This window comes from Oncorhynchus tshawytscha, linkage group LG16, assembly GCF_018296145.1.
Source record: "Oncorhynchus tshawytscha isolate Ot180627B linkage group LG16, Otsh_v2.0, whole genome shotgun sequence".
Classification (NCBI taxonomy): Eukaryota; Metazoa; Chordata; class Actinopteri; order Salmoniformes; family Salmonidae; genus Oncorhynchus; species Oncorhynchus tshawytscha.
This window is the reverse complement of record NC_056444.1, coordinates 76,436,758-76,453,270: the sequence shown is the minus strand read 5'-3', so window position 1 is coordinate 76,453,270 and position 16,513 is coordinate 76,436,758. Positions and strand designations below refer to the sequence as shown.

Here is a 16,513-nt window from a genome sequence, read left to right as displayed (position 1 = left end):
GCTACTCCGGGAAGTGACGTTCAGGCTAGCTCAGTGCTGCCACCTCTCATTGTCTAACTCAAATTGAAGGTCGACTGGGGTACTGCATGCTGCCATTAGCACCTAAATTATCCTTATAACTTCTGTATGTGATTTTTAAAATCATCGTTTGAAGGACATACATCTGGTGTATTAGAAGCAACTATTGGTACCATGATTGTCTTCTAAACATGTTGTTCTTTACACGAAGTTTGCCATTTTCCATTCACTATAACGGGGATCATGTTTGCCGCTAACAATGCCTGCAGTACCGCGGTCGACCGTGAACTTCCATGGCTTCAATGACATGGGGGGGCCAGTCGTTCTCTCCTGCCTCGCCAGAAAGCCCCTAGCTTACGTAGGAAGCGCAGTTGTTCTCGCGAGATTCAAACCTACCCAGCTCGCTAGTGCAAGATGGAGAAGTGAAATTTACACGCATCTAAGGTAAGCAACTATATGCATATCTTCGTTAACATTGGGCTCTAGTATGATGAATTTTTGAAATTAGGAGTCTTTAAAAACGGTTCATATAGGTTTGATAGTGCTAAGCAGGGGTCTGAAATGCGCGTCGTTTTAGGCTAAAATACGGACATTCTGCTGTGTGAACCGCCATTATTAATTTAGCCATGGACCATGCATACATAGTCCCACCAGAGTTTTCTCTTTGGTCCCACTGAGTGAAAAATCACTGTGGCAAAAATAATTTGAATAAACTCTGTCGTTGCGGTGCGCTATACACGCACTACAAACACACTGCAGCTTGCGTGTTTTCTGAAAAGCTAGCTAACCTAGCTTGCTATGTTTCCTGCATTTTGTGTAGGGTAAAGGCATTTTGCAAGAGGCAGATGCCCTTTGCTTTGAGATTTACAATGAGTAACCATGTAAACACGAACCTCAGCGGCAGAGAATCAGATATCCCGTTACAACTAACTACTACTCGTCGAGGAGCTTGTCGAGATTGCGGATGAAAGTTTAGCAGAAAACCGACACCAATGTAAAGAGGCTAGCGAGTTACTAGGCTAGCTAGCGCTGGACATCACATTATGCCGGTATTTTGATTGACAGGTCGTTTGTTTTACGAGGAGATCCTAGAAATGGTATTCAGAACTGAGCAGAACAGCCAGCACACATTCAGTTATTACTAGTAAGTAGAGGTTGATTTAGGTCAGATCAGCCCATTGGATTTGAAATAACATTTTATATTGTTGACATTGTATGAATAGTCAGTAGCATTTGAGTTTTTCATATTTGATTATTAATAAGCCCAGTCTTTTTTACATTTCTCATGAGCCTTTAGATTGAGATTTCATCCAGTTTCACAAACTGCCTTACAATATCCCATTTGCTTTTCCATTTTGTTTTTTTTAACCTTTGTTTAACTAGGCAAGTCACTTATTTACAATGATGGCCTAGGAACAGTGGGTTAACTGCCTTGTTCAGGGGCAGAAAGAAAGATTTTTACCTTGTCAGTTCGGGGATTCTATCTAGCAACCTTTCGGTCCAATGCTCTAACCACTAGCAACCACCTGCCGCCCCATCTATGACAGTTCCCTCATATCCTTCAGCTTCATTCGAATAGGTAGGCCAACCATTGTCTTAGTTGTTTTTTGTTCAGCTATAGGTTTGGTATGTCCCCTTACGAGCCCAGCTGTCTAAAAAAACAACATTTTGCTCAATAGATGTGCTTGTTTTTAGGCTCTCAGATTGTTTTAGGAGACCAGACAAAACAATGCTAAGGAGGAGGAAATGATGGTGACACTAGTGAACCAAAGCAGTTTCTGGTATGTACCAACTACTGGTAGTATTGTAAACTACTATAATTTACAATAAGTATTAATCTCTTCTAACAAAGTTGTCGTTCTTCTGTCATCATTTTATTATGCTATTTATCTAACTAAAATAATTAGGGGATGAACTTGAGAATATTGTATACTTACAACATGTTTCATTTGACTTTGAATTGTAGCTAAAAGCATTGTGGCCATCAGAAAGCCATTTGAATAGCAATGCAGTCTAATTGATGTCAGACAAACAGCAGCAGATCGAGATTCTTCCAGTGATTTGCTTTTATGTATTCCACTGTATTCAAGAGACCATTGTTTGCCCTCTGACATCCTCATGTCACATAGTGTGGTTATCCTTCTTGCTGCAGGGCTCTAAGGAGGCTTTCACACAAAATTGGTTTGGAGTTAATTTACCACTTTTAGTTTGGTTAGTGTTCACACCAGTCGAAACTATCTGCACTCCGAAGCGCACTAAACAACGCACCATGGTTCTCTCAAAGGGTGGTCACAGTCCGATTCCATTTGTGCAGTGATGCGGTTCGCGCCAGGTGAGAAAGCAGTCTGGACCAAACACAGGAAAATAACCAGAGGCGAGCTATATTATTGGTTGTTTGACTGCGATTGTTTGATGAAATGGATACATCATCGTAATTTCATATCCTGGGGATTTTGGCTACTGAATATAGCCTTTTCGCTTCAGTTAGAGCAGCTATTATGCTATTTCCTGTTATTCTTGGAAGGCCAAATTAATATGAAGCTTGGGGTGCAAGTGATGCTTAATTTCATGATAATCATAATTGGATTTAACATGAGCATTTTGTGCAAAATAAACTAATTACTAGCATGAACACATGATTTTGTTTAGGCCTTTTAGCTTGTTTGACATTTTGCAATGTGAAACCAACCGGACCAAATTGTGGGGGGAAAATACAATGTAACAAATAATCTAACTCTGATTTGAACTAGAGCTCAGAATTATGTGTGAAAACGCCCTATTATTGAGGCCAGACTGTACGTGGAGAATGGACAACATTTAGAATCGATGTATTTTGGTCCGTGTGTGACGTATAAAATGCCCTCTTTACTAATTGGCTGAAGGGGGGGGAATAATGGCCAATAATGCATATAGAGGAAACCACTGAAATTGTAAGGATATGGACCGATCATCTCAGCTGCATTTCCCATTGTGAAAGCATTTGAATTCAAGAATACAGATCAAATTAACGGGCCAGTCTGGCCTCACCTTAATGCTGCAATTGCTTTGGCAAATAGAAGAGAACCCAACAGTTTTAATTGCGTTCATCTAATACATTTTACTAGATTGGAGATGTATACATAGACAGACAGGATTTCCTGTCAAAATGCCAAAAGTATATTTGCTCACCTGCTGATGTTTTACATTTATGAAGTGTTGCTTGCTAAACGATAGTGGAGATGAGCTCTGTCTGCGTTGGTACCTTCAGTTTATTCAGAGGATAATGTTACTCTAGTTACAGGGGGGATGGATGGTGACTTGTGTTACTAGAAGATCTATAGATACAACTCTTATGATAAAGACAATATATGCACAATTTGGTTGCTGAGATTTTGTGGTTGCTGGATAGGGGCTTAATAAAATGTGTGTCAGTACTCTATAAAAGGCCATAGAGGGTGTTTTGATAGTTACTGTTTTTAGAAAGTAATACTTGATGTGGGGGAAAATAATCTCCACCCCAAAGTATTTTTTTAATACTGAGTAACACACAGGAATTCAAATCCTACATGTTTCTGCTGTTACAATGGAAAACATTGAGATATTTGTATTTAACTTTTGTACAGAAACTTGCAGCAGATATTCCCACACAAAATATGAACATGTTTTAGAGGGATGGAGAAATTAACGCCCATCTCCTATCACAGGTACTAACTAGCTACGCAAATTTGATGTACTAAAACTGAAATACACCACCAACTCGCTGTCACGTTAGGTCCGTATGGGGGAATGATTCAGCTGGTTATTAAACGTTTCGGCTAGCTAGCTAACCAACCAACCGGCTAGCCAGCGCGGTAAGTGAGAGCGTCTTTTTATCCACTTCAAGCATAATATTTTGGGAAGAGGTATGGTAAAACATAAACGACTGATTCGTTCACGTCTGGTCGGGTGTGACTGTTGCCAGCCAGCTAGCGAGTTGTGTGAACGGTTTGTGTATTGGTACGGATGCAGGGCAGGAGAGGACGGGCTTCTTGTGAGGCCTACTGCAGCCGGGCGCTAGATTTAACGGCGTGTTAAACCGTTTGAGGAATGAGGAAAATACTCGCGGTTGAATCTCTCAACTTGTCATTGCTAGGATTAGCATAGTTTGTTAATTTGCTAGCTAGTTTACCACACATGTCGTTAGATACGTCTTATTTGCTATTGCCTCGAGTATTAGATGTGTGTTGACATCCTCAAAAGCAATATTGATTGAAATAGCTAGTTAGCCAGTTCCCCACTGTCACCCAGCTAGCTAACTAGCTGCTAACTAACCTCCTACCCGGACATTTGTTCTTTCGATGGGGTATGCAATACATATGTATTATTACAGTTTAGCGAACTAAAAATTATTTTTATCCATTAGCCAGTTAGCCCCGTTAGCTAGTGAACTCTCCCCTTTTTTTATTAGCTAGCTAGCTAATAATTTCCTTACCGCAGTAGCTAGCCTGCTACAGTAATGTTAGCTAGCTAACAGTTGCCTAACTACCATTCGGTTGATGCTCTTTTCGTGTATGCTTTATTTGATAACGCCAGCTTTGTTTTGGATAGGAACATGCTTGTCTGGTGTTAGACTAGCTAGCTAATTTTGTTACGTTGAGCATGACCGCGGTATGTAGAGAAAGTCAATGTTAGCTAGATGGCTAACGTTAGTTGGCCGTATACTCACGTTGTTGTTGAATGTAGTAACTTTGCTAACGTTAGTTAGCCGATTGCGACGTTCTTAGATTCTACGGTCTATTGGCGAACATTCATTGAAGTTTAAATGCTTTTAAAGCACTTTTCTTGACAGGTTAGAGACATTAAACTGGTAACGTGTGATATTTTTGACTAGTTCTGTGCGGGAATCTTTCAGCTATATTCAGTTATGTTGTAATGTAGATTAATATAGCTAATATATTAGTTAGCTTGTTCATCAAGAGATTGTATCAGCAAGGTTTTCAAATGCTTGGAACCAGCTGAGCAAACCCCCCGAATCCAGTCAATTGCAAACAGGTTGAGGGTAAGCTGGCAACAATCGTCTTTATGATTTGTCTGGGGTTTGTCGTGAACCAAGCCTTAGAGAGATAATGTGATAATGACCCATGTTTGATAGTAAGTTGCTCAGAGATATACTGGTGGAAATGTGCCATGTTTCTCAACATTGTATTGATTGGAACTGTGTGGATGCGCAACTGTCCTTAGGCCTATACTTTTGAACCCACACTTGGCTGTCTTGCTCAGAAGCTGTGTCCAGACTGTTACCTAATTGTATAGGCTACATGATTTGAATCTGCACCACTGAGCAAATAGATTTTCCTAGCTAGGCCCTCCTTGGTTGTTCTGTCTGTTCGAGTTCAGAAAAATACGTTTTCAAACCAGGACTATCCAAAAAATCTGCATTTTAAACCATTTCACCTGTGTTTTTATATTCATTTATTTTTTTATTTTTTTCAATGGAGTGATCAGGGGTGTGCAACTATAATTTTCCTTAACAGAAAATACAACATGAAGTGCAATGCTATTTGGCTAGCAGCCACACAAGTAAATGAGCTTACAATGAAAATGGCCATATTTCTGTTTATCATAAAAAATAATGCAGCCAGCTACATTTCCTAATGTTTTGCTTGAAATGAATCTTGCATTTCACTTCAGGCTACACCAAGAAAAGCACCACAGAAAAGTAGCTAGACATCAGCTGTCTGCTGATAGATCTCATCCGATTGAAGTGCAACTGAAGTGTCAAATTAGTCTTCTGCAGAGCAGAAATTACAATAAGAGGCATTATAGATACGTGTTTACAAAATGCAGCAAGATGTTTCTTATGCATTATCTTTTTTCCTCATGGACAAACTCAGAATCCTGCATTAACACGACCCCTGGTTGGACAAGAAAAACCCATTTTTCATGGGAGGAATGTTTTTTTGATTAGGGCCTAATGTCTAACCCTAACTTACACATTTAGACAAGTTTTATTTTAAACTTCTCGCTATTCTCTCCCTTACAAGTGTTGAAAGGCTTGTACGGAAATTAGTGCCTTGACACAGGATAAAACTTTTTTTTGTCTTTCATAATGCCTTTATCTTTATAGTGTGAATGACTGTCTTTCTCCTGTTTCAGGCATTGTGAATGAAACATGCTGTTAAGTGGGTATTGCCAAATTACTTAACTGTAAGTGACACTTGTATATATTTTTTCTTCTCAAAAATACCCCAATGCATAAGCTCCATTTCAGTCTGAAATGAATTAAACTTACCATCTACTATTTAACTTCTCATTTGTTGTTGCTAGACTAGATGTAAGGCCTACATTTGCAACTATACACAACCGCACAATTTCCATGGAAACACACATGCATTTTAATCTATTATGTTCTGCATTCCAACAGGTGCATCAGATAGAAGCTATTGACAATGAAGGTTGACAGAAGCAAGTTAAAGAAAACCCCCACTGAAGCTGTGAGTATGCATCTCAATGTTGTCTCTGTCTGTAGTCCCTGTTGGACCCGGGCCTGCACTCTACATCCTTTACAGTCTCCCCCTCCTCTCTCGCCCTCTCTTCCTCACAGCCTGCGGACTGCAGGACGCTCATAGAGAAGCTTAAGGGATGCCGCGACGAGCAACTGCTGTTGGAGCTGCAGCACATCAAGACCTGGAATATTGGCAAGGTGAGCAGGAGGGAGAGGAACTTTACAAATTATTTGTTAATGTGACGTTCAATCTTTGTATTAGATCACAATTTCATTCATAGGCAGTACTTTACCTGATCAGGTAAATGTATAGAAATGTTTCAGATTTCTCAGAACCAATTTAAGGAACGTTTCAGGTTTCTCTGAACCGTTTTAAGCTTCCTCCTCGATTTTAATATTAGGCGTTTTAGTCCAGTACCAGGCTTAATCTGGGTCTGGGAAACAAGTACTGTATTATACTGACATGACCCTGAATTGGCGTCACCGGGGATATATCCTCGTTCACCTGGGCTGTAGAACAAACTATCCTCTGACATATAACAGCTATATTCATGACCTTTCTATCTGTAAAGTTCCACAACGTTTGTCTGCTGAACGTGGCCCAGGTGTTGATGCTGAATCAGCAGAATGTTAGCTCTATCTAAAGTGATTTCTTGAGTCATCACCTGCCCATATGTTCTCCAGTGTGAGCTGTACCACTGGGTGGACCTGCTGGACCGTTTCGATGGGATCCTGTGTGACGCGGGCCAGACGGTGGAAAACATGTCCTGGCTGCTGGTGTGTGACCGGCCGGACAACGGGCAGCTCAAAGCCCTGCTGTTGGCCGTGCTCAACTTCACCGCCCTGCTCATCGAGTACAGCTTCTCCAGGCACCTTTACAGCTCTATAGAGGTAGGAGTAGGACCACTCTCCAGTTGACACAATGACCAAAGACAGTAGGACCACTCTCCAGTTGACACAATGACCAGGGACAGTAGGACCACTCTCCAGTTGACACAATGACCAGGGACAGTAGGACCACTCTCCAGTTGACACAATGACCAGGGACAGTAGGACCACTCTCCAGTTGACACAATGACCAGGGACAGTAGGACCACTCTCCAGTTGACACAATGACCAGGGACAGTAGGACCACTCTTCAGTTGACACAATGACCAGGGTCATGTTTAGTAGAGCATACTGAATATTAAACTGTGGACCACTTCTTATTGGACAAGTTCATGTTCAGGCTGCCTCCCCTTTTCACTTCCTTTAAACATTTTCTCCCTTCTGACACTTTGTTCACAATGATGTGCTTTCCTCTTCTGTTGGTTGGGTGAAGTGGGCCTCCCTGCTTAGCTTTGTTGGGACCCACTTGCCTAAAATAGTTTCACCTCTTGGTTTAAATTGACAGTTTTGCTGCCAGAGAGTGTTGCTTTGGGGGCCTTTGTAAAATAATCCAGGAAACACATTGCAATAACATGTCCTGAGTAAAGGTTAAATTAATAAACTGTTTCTTCCTCTCTGAGTGATGCACCTGTCACAAACCTAGGTGGAATGAGCCAAACAGGTTTTCACTTTCTCTCCTCACAGCACTTGACCACCCTGTTAGCGTCATGTGACATGCAGGTGGTGCTGTCTGTGCTGAACCTCCTGTATGTGTTCAGTAAACGCTCCAACTACATCACTAGACTGGGCTCTGACAAGAGGACCCCTCTGCTGGCACGCCTCCAACATCTGGCTGAGGTACCGTACAGGTGGCAGAATGAGAACATGTTATCAGATATCCTGATGAAGACATGCTTGTTGATGCTTTTCTTCTGCATGTCCATGTTAAACCGACTAAATGTTGATAATGAGTGACATAGCCGTTTGTTTTTGGCTTTCAGTCTTACAGGTTTTCAACATGCAAGCCACAGCTTATTTTGATGTTAGCACTTGGTGTTGTATTTCAAAACCAACTGGCCAACCGTATAGTAGAGTAAAAATAGAGTAAAGTAAAAAAAAGTAGAGTAAAAATGATTCTCTGTTAATGTATTTGCCTTGATATTTAGCCTAGGTAATGAAGCGATTTGGATAGGTGGTCTGATGTGTGACGTTATCCCTGTAGAGTTGGGGAGGGAAGGAGAATGGCTTCGGTCTGGCCGAGTGCTGCAGGGACCTGCCTATGACGGTGAGGCTGAACCTTTATCATTGTCACAATCTGTAAAGGCTTGCGGTCTCCAGACAATCAGCTCATTTGCTTTGTAATGATTACATTTCCCATTATGACTGTCAAATGATACTGATGATGTTAGTTTCTATCACTCCCCCACGACTCACCTATCCTCTGTTTGCGTCCTTCACCTGTCTCTTTCCCCCTCCTTCCACATCTCTTCTCTTGGCATCCCCCATCCCTGTAATGGTGACCTGAGCAGAAGTACCCTCCCAGTGCCACCACACTGCACTTTGAGTTCTATGCTGAACCTGGCCCTGAGGTCAAAGTGGAGAGGAAGGTAAAGACTGACACATTTCCTTGTACTCTACCAGAAAACAAATATTAGTGGGCGACTAATGCATGTCCCTGGTCTTTAGTAAGGCATGTCTTGTTATGAGTGGATTTATTGACCATTTGTGAACTTTCTCTCTGCCTGACAGACCAGCAGTAACACATTACACTACATTCACATCGAACAGCTCGACAAGGTAAGGAACAAATGTTGTCTATTTTCTCAGAGCATTTAATGATTTTAAACGAAGACTGAACAGAAGTAAATTTACCTTTTTTATTTGTTTAGGACTTTGCTGCTTTTCTTACATTGATCCTACATTCATATTAAAGAAACCAACCTATCCCCCAGGCCAAATTCAGATGTTCCTGATATTCTATGTTGTCTTTCTAGATCTCTGAGAGTCCCAGTGAGATCATGGAGTCACTTACGGTGATGTATAACATCCCTAAAGACAAGCAGACCCTGCTGTTCACACACATCAGACTGGCCCATGGTTTCTCCAACCACAAGAAGAGACTGCAGGCCGTGCAGGCCAGGCTCCACGCCATCTCTATACTGGGTAAGGGGGAGGGAGGGAGTGTGTGCTGCCTCAATATAGTTCAAAAGAGGTTATAATTGATTGGATTTATGTAGAGCTTTATCTAGACTCTCAGACCGTCATTCACTGCCAATGACATGGTGCTTTTCTACATCCACCATTACAAGTTCTATGTTCAGTCGGTAATCAGTGCTTATGTCTCTGTGATGTTTACCTGTGTGTCCAAATTGTCTGTCTGATGCGTCAAATCCAATTTCCCCTCTGGGGATTAATGCAGTCAATTAATTTCATCCATTACATGTCGATCAGTCTTTGAAATGAGTTTGTGTGGTAGCTAATTGTATTGTGGGGTTCTTTCCCTCCACAGTGTACTCCAATGCACTCCAGGAGTCGGCCAACAGTATTCTCTACAACGGCTTGATAGAGGAGCTGGTAGATGTGCTACAGATTACAGACAAACAGCTTGTGGTAAGAAATTACATTCTTTCTCCTTTCCACTCTATCCTGCTGTCCTCTGCCCCTAATGGGGTGGTGGGTCTGTGTCACATACCAATAGTAGGTGTGAAATTGGAGCCAATATTGTGACTGCAATCATGTCATATTATAGACTAGTATCAGATGTCACTGGATTGTAGTTAATGTAACTAATACAAGACCGTGATCATTACAATGTGGTTTGTGGTCAGATTTGACAATACAATCATGATTGTCTTGGCATTGTATATGTACCTAAAGAGTTTCCACAGTCATGGACAATCCTGGAAATAATGATATCTTGAAAGTCCAGGACAACATACCCGTTGGCCTATATGTATTCCTCTATGCAGTTCTATAGTTTCATGAATACCCTGTCTCTTTCCTCAGGACATAAAGGCAGCGTCTTTACGCACCTTAACATCCATAGTGCACCTGGAGAGGACGCCCAAGCTGTCCAACATCATCGACTGCACCGGCACAGCTTCCTACCACGGCTTCCTGCCTGTGCTGGTGCGCAACTGCATACAGGCCATGATCGGTGAGTGGTCTAGCTGAGTGGTCTATCGATTTGAACTTGGACTGATTTTGATGCCAGTCCAATGAGAACACAAGCCTTTACATTTTAGCCATTTATCAGACACTCTTATCCAGAGCCACTTAGTTAGATAGGTGCAAACAATGGAGTAACACATCTTCAGAGTTGGTGTTATGGTCGGATATGACTGTTGTACTAAGTTCTGAAAAAAAACTCTTAAGAACTATTCTTCAAGACAAGATGGGTATTTTGGTCTCCTGTCACTATGCCTGTCTGTGTGACTGAGTAGAATCCAGTGGAGGCTGATGGACCCAGCTCTAGGAAGCAAGGCTGCCTAAACAAATGGGCAACTGCACTGGAAGGCCTGCAACAAAAATAATTAATTGAGGTGACCGTTGAACAGAGGTCAATATCCCTGACCGTGCCTCTAACCTGCGGTGGGTGTTTGTCTCCTCAGACCCTCTGATGGAGCCGTACCCACACCAGTTTGCCACTGCTTTGTTCTCCTTCCTCTACCACCTGGCCAGCTACGATGCTGGGGGGGAGGCCCTGGTCTCCTGTGGGATGATGGAAGCCCTGCTCAAGGTAAAGAAACACACTGTCACCTCTGACCTGGCATCCACTCGCCCTTTTTTATTCTGCTAAGCCGGCCTGGTTTCACTATGTACGTATGCTGCGCAGGTGTCTGACAATTTGAATGATCTGTTGATCGTCCACAGAGTGTGTATGTCCAGTCCAGCATACTCACTTGCTCTGCATAAAGGCTGAACAGATCTAAATATATCCTTCCTGCTTATGGTCCCCATAGGTATGCCAATTAAGCCCCCTTCTGCTCTAAAAGGCTCCATGTAGAGGAGCTTAATTGTTTTCTAAGATAAGAATAGGCTTGGTCTTGGAGTCTGATCCATAGTGTTTGTATGCGCACAGTCACAGCTCCCTCTCCACTCCCTTCCTCTGTAGGTGATCAAGTTCCTGGGGGACGAGCAGGACCAGATCACGTTTGTCACGCGTGCAGTTCGAGTGGTGGACCTCATTACCAACCTGGACATGGCAGCCTTCCAGTCACATACCGGCCTTACCATCTTCATCAGCAGGCTGGAGGTAGGGTCCTTTACACACACACATACCCCTAACACACCTACCATTCTAGATACAGGGCAGGCTCCTCTGCCTATCTCTGTTGCCCCCAGCCAAAACGCTTTTATTAGTTTAAATTGACATGTTGGTGCCAGAGGGCTTGGAAGTGGCTTTTGGGGGCCTTTGTGACCCACTTGGGAAATAATAAATGTGTTACATAAATAACCTGAGTGGGTGACGACGCACCTCACTGCCTGGGACCTGACGCAGCACTCTAGGGGCTCTGTACTCGGCTCAGTCTCTGCTGGAACACCCATGTGCCAAAGTCCTGAACTCTTTCCCTCTCTCTCGCTCCCTCATTGTTCTTTCTTTCCCTCCCCCTCTTTCACTCTCTGTGCAGCATGAGGTGGACCTGTCTAGAAAAGAGTGTCCTTTTGTCATCAAGCCAAAGATCCAGAGACCCAACTCTACTGTGGAATCTGAGGACATGGACACAGACGTGGATGGCCAGTCAGAAAGCTGTAGGCTCCTTTTTATTTTCTATTGTCCATCAGCGGAACCATACATTGGGCTATAGGCCTACATTTAGTTGAAGAGACCATATGAATTGATCAACATGGTTATAAGGTGTTAGTCTAAAATTGGTACCATGTTTTGGTCAGTCAATATAGATCCATTTGATTTGACTTTTGTTGAGGGTTAAACGGTATGTGGAGGTACTGTCCAGTAATTGTTCTATAATAGTTAGCTAGCTATGTGTTGTGTTACGGTCATTACTTGCAAACTAATCAATTCACAAAACTAGAATGTAAGAAGTTAAATAGCCTCCATTTTCCCATGTTTTCCTTGCCTTTGTTATGGGTGAAAATATAGATCCAGTGTTGGCTGTTGTGGTATGGCTGGGGTCTTATGGTGTTGTGGCTGGGTGTGGTGGTGGTATACTTGAGATCTAAAAAGAACTGGAGACTGCGTCCAGGATGTCCGACTGTTGTTTTCAAGGTAATCTACTCAGGTTCGTGGAACGCTGATTCATGGACTCTATCGTGCTTAAATCTGGTTTATATGGACCAACATGACATGTGCACAAGGAGCAGTAATGACATCATCCAAAAACATGGCAGACACTGGATGAATATAAACTCAGCAAAAAAAGAAACGTCCCTTTTTCAGGACCCTGTCTTTCAAAGATAATTTGTAAAAATCCAAATAACTTCACAGATCTTCATTGTAAAGGGTTCCCGTGCATGTTCAATGAACCATAAACAGTTAATGCACTTGTGGAACGGTTGTTAAGACACTAACAGCTTACAGACGGTAGGCAATTAAGGTCACAGTTATGAAAACCTAGGACACTAAAGAGGCCTTTCTACTGACTATGAAAAACATCAAAAGAAAGATGCCCAGGGTCCATGCTCATCTGTGTGAATGTGCCTTAGGCATGCTGCAAGGAAGCATGGGGACTGCAGATGTGGCCACGGCAATAAATTGCAATGTCCGTACTGTGAGACGCCTAAGATAGGGAGACAGGACGGACTGCTGATCGTCCTCGCAGTGGCAGGCCACAGGATCGGTACATCCGAACATCACACCTGAGGTACAGGATGGCAACAACAACTGCCTGAGTTAGACCAGGAACGCACAGTCCCTCCATCAGTGCGCAGACTCTCCGCAATAGACTGAGAGGGGCTGGACTGAGGGCTTGTAGGCCTGTTGTAAGGCAGGTCCTCACGAGACATCATCAGCAACAACGTTGCTTATGGGCACAAACTCACTGTTGCTGGACCAGACAGGACAGGCAAAAAGTGCTCTTCACTTACGAGTCTCATCAGCGGTCATGGTCGGATTCACGTTTATCGTCGAAGGAATAAGCGTTACACAGAGGCCTGTACTCTGGAGCGGGATTGAGGTGGAGGGTCCGTCATGGTCTGGGGCACTGTGTCACATCATCGGACTGAGCTTGTTGTCATTGCAGGCAATCTCAACGCTGTGCGTTACAGGGAAGGCATCCTCCTCCCTCATGTGGTACCCTTCCTGCAGGCTCATCCTGACATGACCCTCCAACATGACAATGCAACCAGCCATACTGCTCGTTCCGTGCATGATTTCCTGCAAGGCAGGAATGTCAGTGTTCTGCCATGGCCAGCGAAGAGCCCGGATCTCAATTCCATTGAGCACGCCTGGGACCTGTTGGATCGGAGGGTGAGGTCTAGGGCCATTCCCCACAGAGATGTCTGGGACCTTTGTGGAAGAGTGGGGTAACATCTCACAGCAAGAACTAGCAAATCTGATGCAGTCCATGAGGAGGAGATGCACTGCAGTACTTAATGCAGCTGGTGGCCACACCAGATACTGACTGACTTTTGTGTTAGTTTTGTGTTAGTCACATGTCTGTGGAAATTGTTCAGTTTGTCTCAGTTGTTGAATCTTATGTTAATACAAATATTTACACGTGAAGTTGGCTGAAAATAAACGCAGTTGACAGTGAGGACATTTCTTTTGTTGTTTAAAAAAAAATTCAGTGCTGAATAAGAAAAAAATCGGCCTCAGCGACAATTATTGGAGTAATTTAATGGATGTTTTGTGTACAAAGGTGATGACTGTCTTTTTAGTAATTTTTCTATCTGACTTATCTATGGAAATGGTCTTTCTGGGCCGGGCGGTAGTATAAATATAAGGATGTAAATTTGATCAGTCATGCTTATCGGTCTATAGGTTCATTTGCATAATTTTGTGGAATTATGGTTATGCATCTTATCACGCCCACAGCATACATGAATATCCTATCACCTATCAGACAGAGCCAGAGTAACTCCTCACTGGAGTGAAACGTGCTTTTGTAAGCCCAGTCATTGAGCAACCTATAACTATTCTAAATGCAATTGCCTTTGATGGCCATGATTGAAAAGGAAAAATATTTCTCAATCTCAACTCGTAATTAAAGTGTGCCTCCCATTTGCCATACGAGTACATAGCCTGCCTACCGTTGACTATAGCCTATCAGCGCATCACCCACCACTTTGCAATGTGAGCTTGAGGCAGGAATTATCTGAAAGCTTTACATCAAATAATGACAGGTCAACCAGCATTTCTCTCTTGTTCTGTTGGTTATCATTTCAACTTTCTTTCGCTGTCCAGAAGACCAGGGCACAATCCTAGTCATGTTAGCAACCAATCCTAGTCATGTTAGCAACCAATCCAAGTCCACCTCTGTCACATCTGCTCACATTAGGTTTAGAAAAGTTTTTTTTCCAGGGAATTGCGTTGTTTGATTGACTTACCCGCTTCATTACCGAAGTTACAGTCAAAATGCTATAGCCTATAATTGAGCATGTAAGACGATTGGCTTGCTATCGTTACATGTTTTCAATAAGCTCTTGAAGAAAAATGCCCGGTCTTTCTATGCATAGTATCATAGAGGGGGAGGCGAACTAAGAGCTTTCACTCACCAAAATCTGTCCAAAACAAGTCCAATGTTTCTGTCGCCTGCCTTCCAGCCTTGGGATGACTACCATTGCTAGGGCGGGGAGAAATAAGAATCTCATTATATACAGATCTCTGATAGTATTTTTTGTTGGTCACGTCATTTTACTGTTTATACATAATTTTATACATACAGTTTGTTAACCGGTTAATGAGGGTCAGTTGGTTGACAGCAAAATTGACTGTAATGTACATCCCTATGCAGTACCGAGGCAAAATTGTCGAAGCAGTTGAAACCATGCTTCTAGACTGGAACCCTGACCCCTCGGGTGTGGTGGCTGTGGTGTGGATGTTGGCTGTGTCTTGGTGACTGTTGGCTGTGGTGTAGATGTTGGCTGTGTCTTGGTGACTGTTGGCTGTGGTGTGGATGTTGGCTGTGTCTTGGTGACTGTTGGCTGTGTTGTGGAGGTGGTGTGGATGTTGGCTGTGTTGTGGTTGCTGAAACTGTGTCCTCTTAAGTGTCAGAAGAGAGGATGGAGAGCAGCCCTGGTCCCTCAACGTCCTCTGGCTCCAGACCTGAGACAGACCACCGAGCGCAGAGCAGCACTGCCAGCACGCCCCGCACAGGTACACACTAGCATAGCAACGCACATAAACAAACATTCTCAGCTTAGACTATCACACGCTCAGTCAAACACACACACACAGGCGCTCACACTCCTATGTGTTCCATCTCCCATGTGTTCTCTCCCTCCAGGCCTGCAGTGTATTCCCCAGAGAGCAGCTCTGCTGAAGTCAATGCTAAACTTCTTGAAGAAAGCCATCCAGGATCCTGCCTTCTCTGATGGCATCCGTCACGGTGAGTGAGCTTTGATAACCACACTCTTAAAAAGCATGAACAATGGAGATACGCAAAACTTAAGCTATCTGAGGGGAACTGGTCTTATATGATCAGATGGGTTAAGGTTGTAATGCTTATAATAGGTACTGGGGCTTCAACAAAACATGATGGGAAAATGTTGAATGAATTCCCCCTGGACGTAGCCCGACTAACCTCCTGGTCTCTGTATGGCCTCTCTTCTCCAGTCATGGACGGGTCTTTGCCTACCTCACTCAAGCACATCATCAGTAATGCAGAGTACTATGGACCTTCTCTTTTCCTACTGGGTGAGCACTTGAGTCACACAACATGCTTCAGAGGAATCTACCATGACATTCATTATAATGTGTAGTATGTTTACTAATATCACTTGATCATTGAGAAAGTTCTGTGAAGTCCATCAAAGCATACATTATGCCATGTTGATTAGAGTCAGTTTTTTCCCCCTCTGATTTTAAACATATTTCTCTCGTTTTCCCCCTCCCTCCCTCCCTCCCCCTCCCTCCCTCCCTCCCTCCCTCCCTCCCTCCCTCCCTCCCTCCCTCCCTCCCTCCCTCCCTCCCTCCCTCCCTCCCTCCCTCCCTCCCTCCCTCCCTCCCTCCCTCCCTCCCTCCCTCCCTCCCTCCCTCCCTCC

The 16,513-nt window shown here is 43.3% G+C and overlaps 1 protein-coding gene across 1 annotated transcript in view; it reads left to right on the top strand.

The window, feature by feature from the left end:
• Positions 1-304: 304 nt before the first annotated feature.
• The window catches only part of LOC112216367 (E3 ubiquitin-protein ligase HUWE1-like), an 82,282-nt gene continuing 66,073 nt past the window's right edge, over positions 305-16,513 (top strand). Inside the window, exons 1-19 of the mRNA XM_042299938.1 lie at positions 305-462; positions 1,714-1,799; positions 6,133-6,183; positions 6,401-6,470; positions 6,581-6,679; positions 7,166-7,372; positions 8,054-8,206; positions 8,571-8,633; positions 8,878-8,955; positions 9,098-9,145; positions 9,343-9,511; positions 9,858-9,958; positions 10,355-10,505; positions 10,960-11,087; positions 11,463-11,603; positions 11,980-12,100; positions 15,519-15,626; positions 15,757-15,858; positions 16,086-16,166. Of these exons, the coding sequence (XP_042155872.1) occupies positions 6,426-6,470; positions 6,581-6,679; positions 7,166-7,372; positions 8,054-8,206; positions 8,571-8,633; positions 8,878-8,955; positions 9,098-9,145; positions 9,343-9,511; positions 9,858-9,958; positions 10,355-10,505; positions 10,960-11,087; positions 11,463-11,603; positions 11,980-12,100; positions 15,519-15,626; positions 15,757-15,858; positions 16,086-16,166 (1,795 nt within the window). The 5' untranslated portion in view covers positions 305-462; positions 1,714-1,799; positions 6,133-6,183; positions 6,401-6,425. The remainder of the gene's footprint in view (positions 463-1,713; positions 1,800-6,132; positions 6,184-6,400; positions 6,471-6,580; positions 6,680-7,165; positions 7,373-8,053; positions 8,207-8,570; positions 8,634-8,877; positions 8,956-9,097; positions 9,146-9,342; positions 9,512-9,857; positions 9,959-10,354; positions 10,506-10,959; positions 11,088-11,462; positions 11,604-11,979; positions 12,101-15,518; positions 15,627-15,756; positions 15,859-16,085; positions 16,167-16,513) is intronic.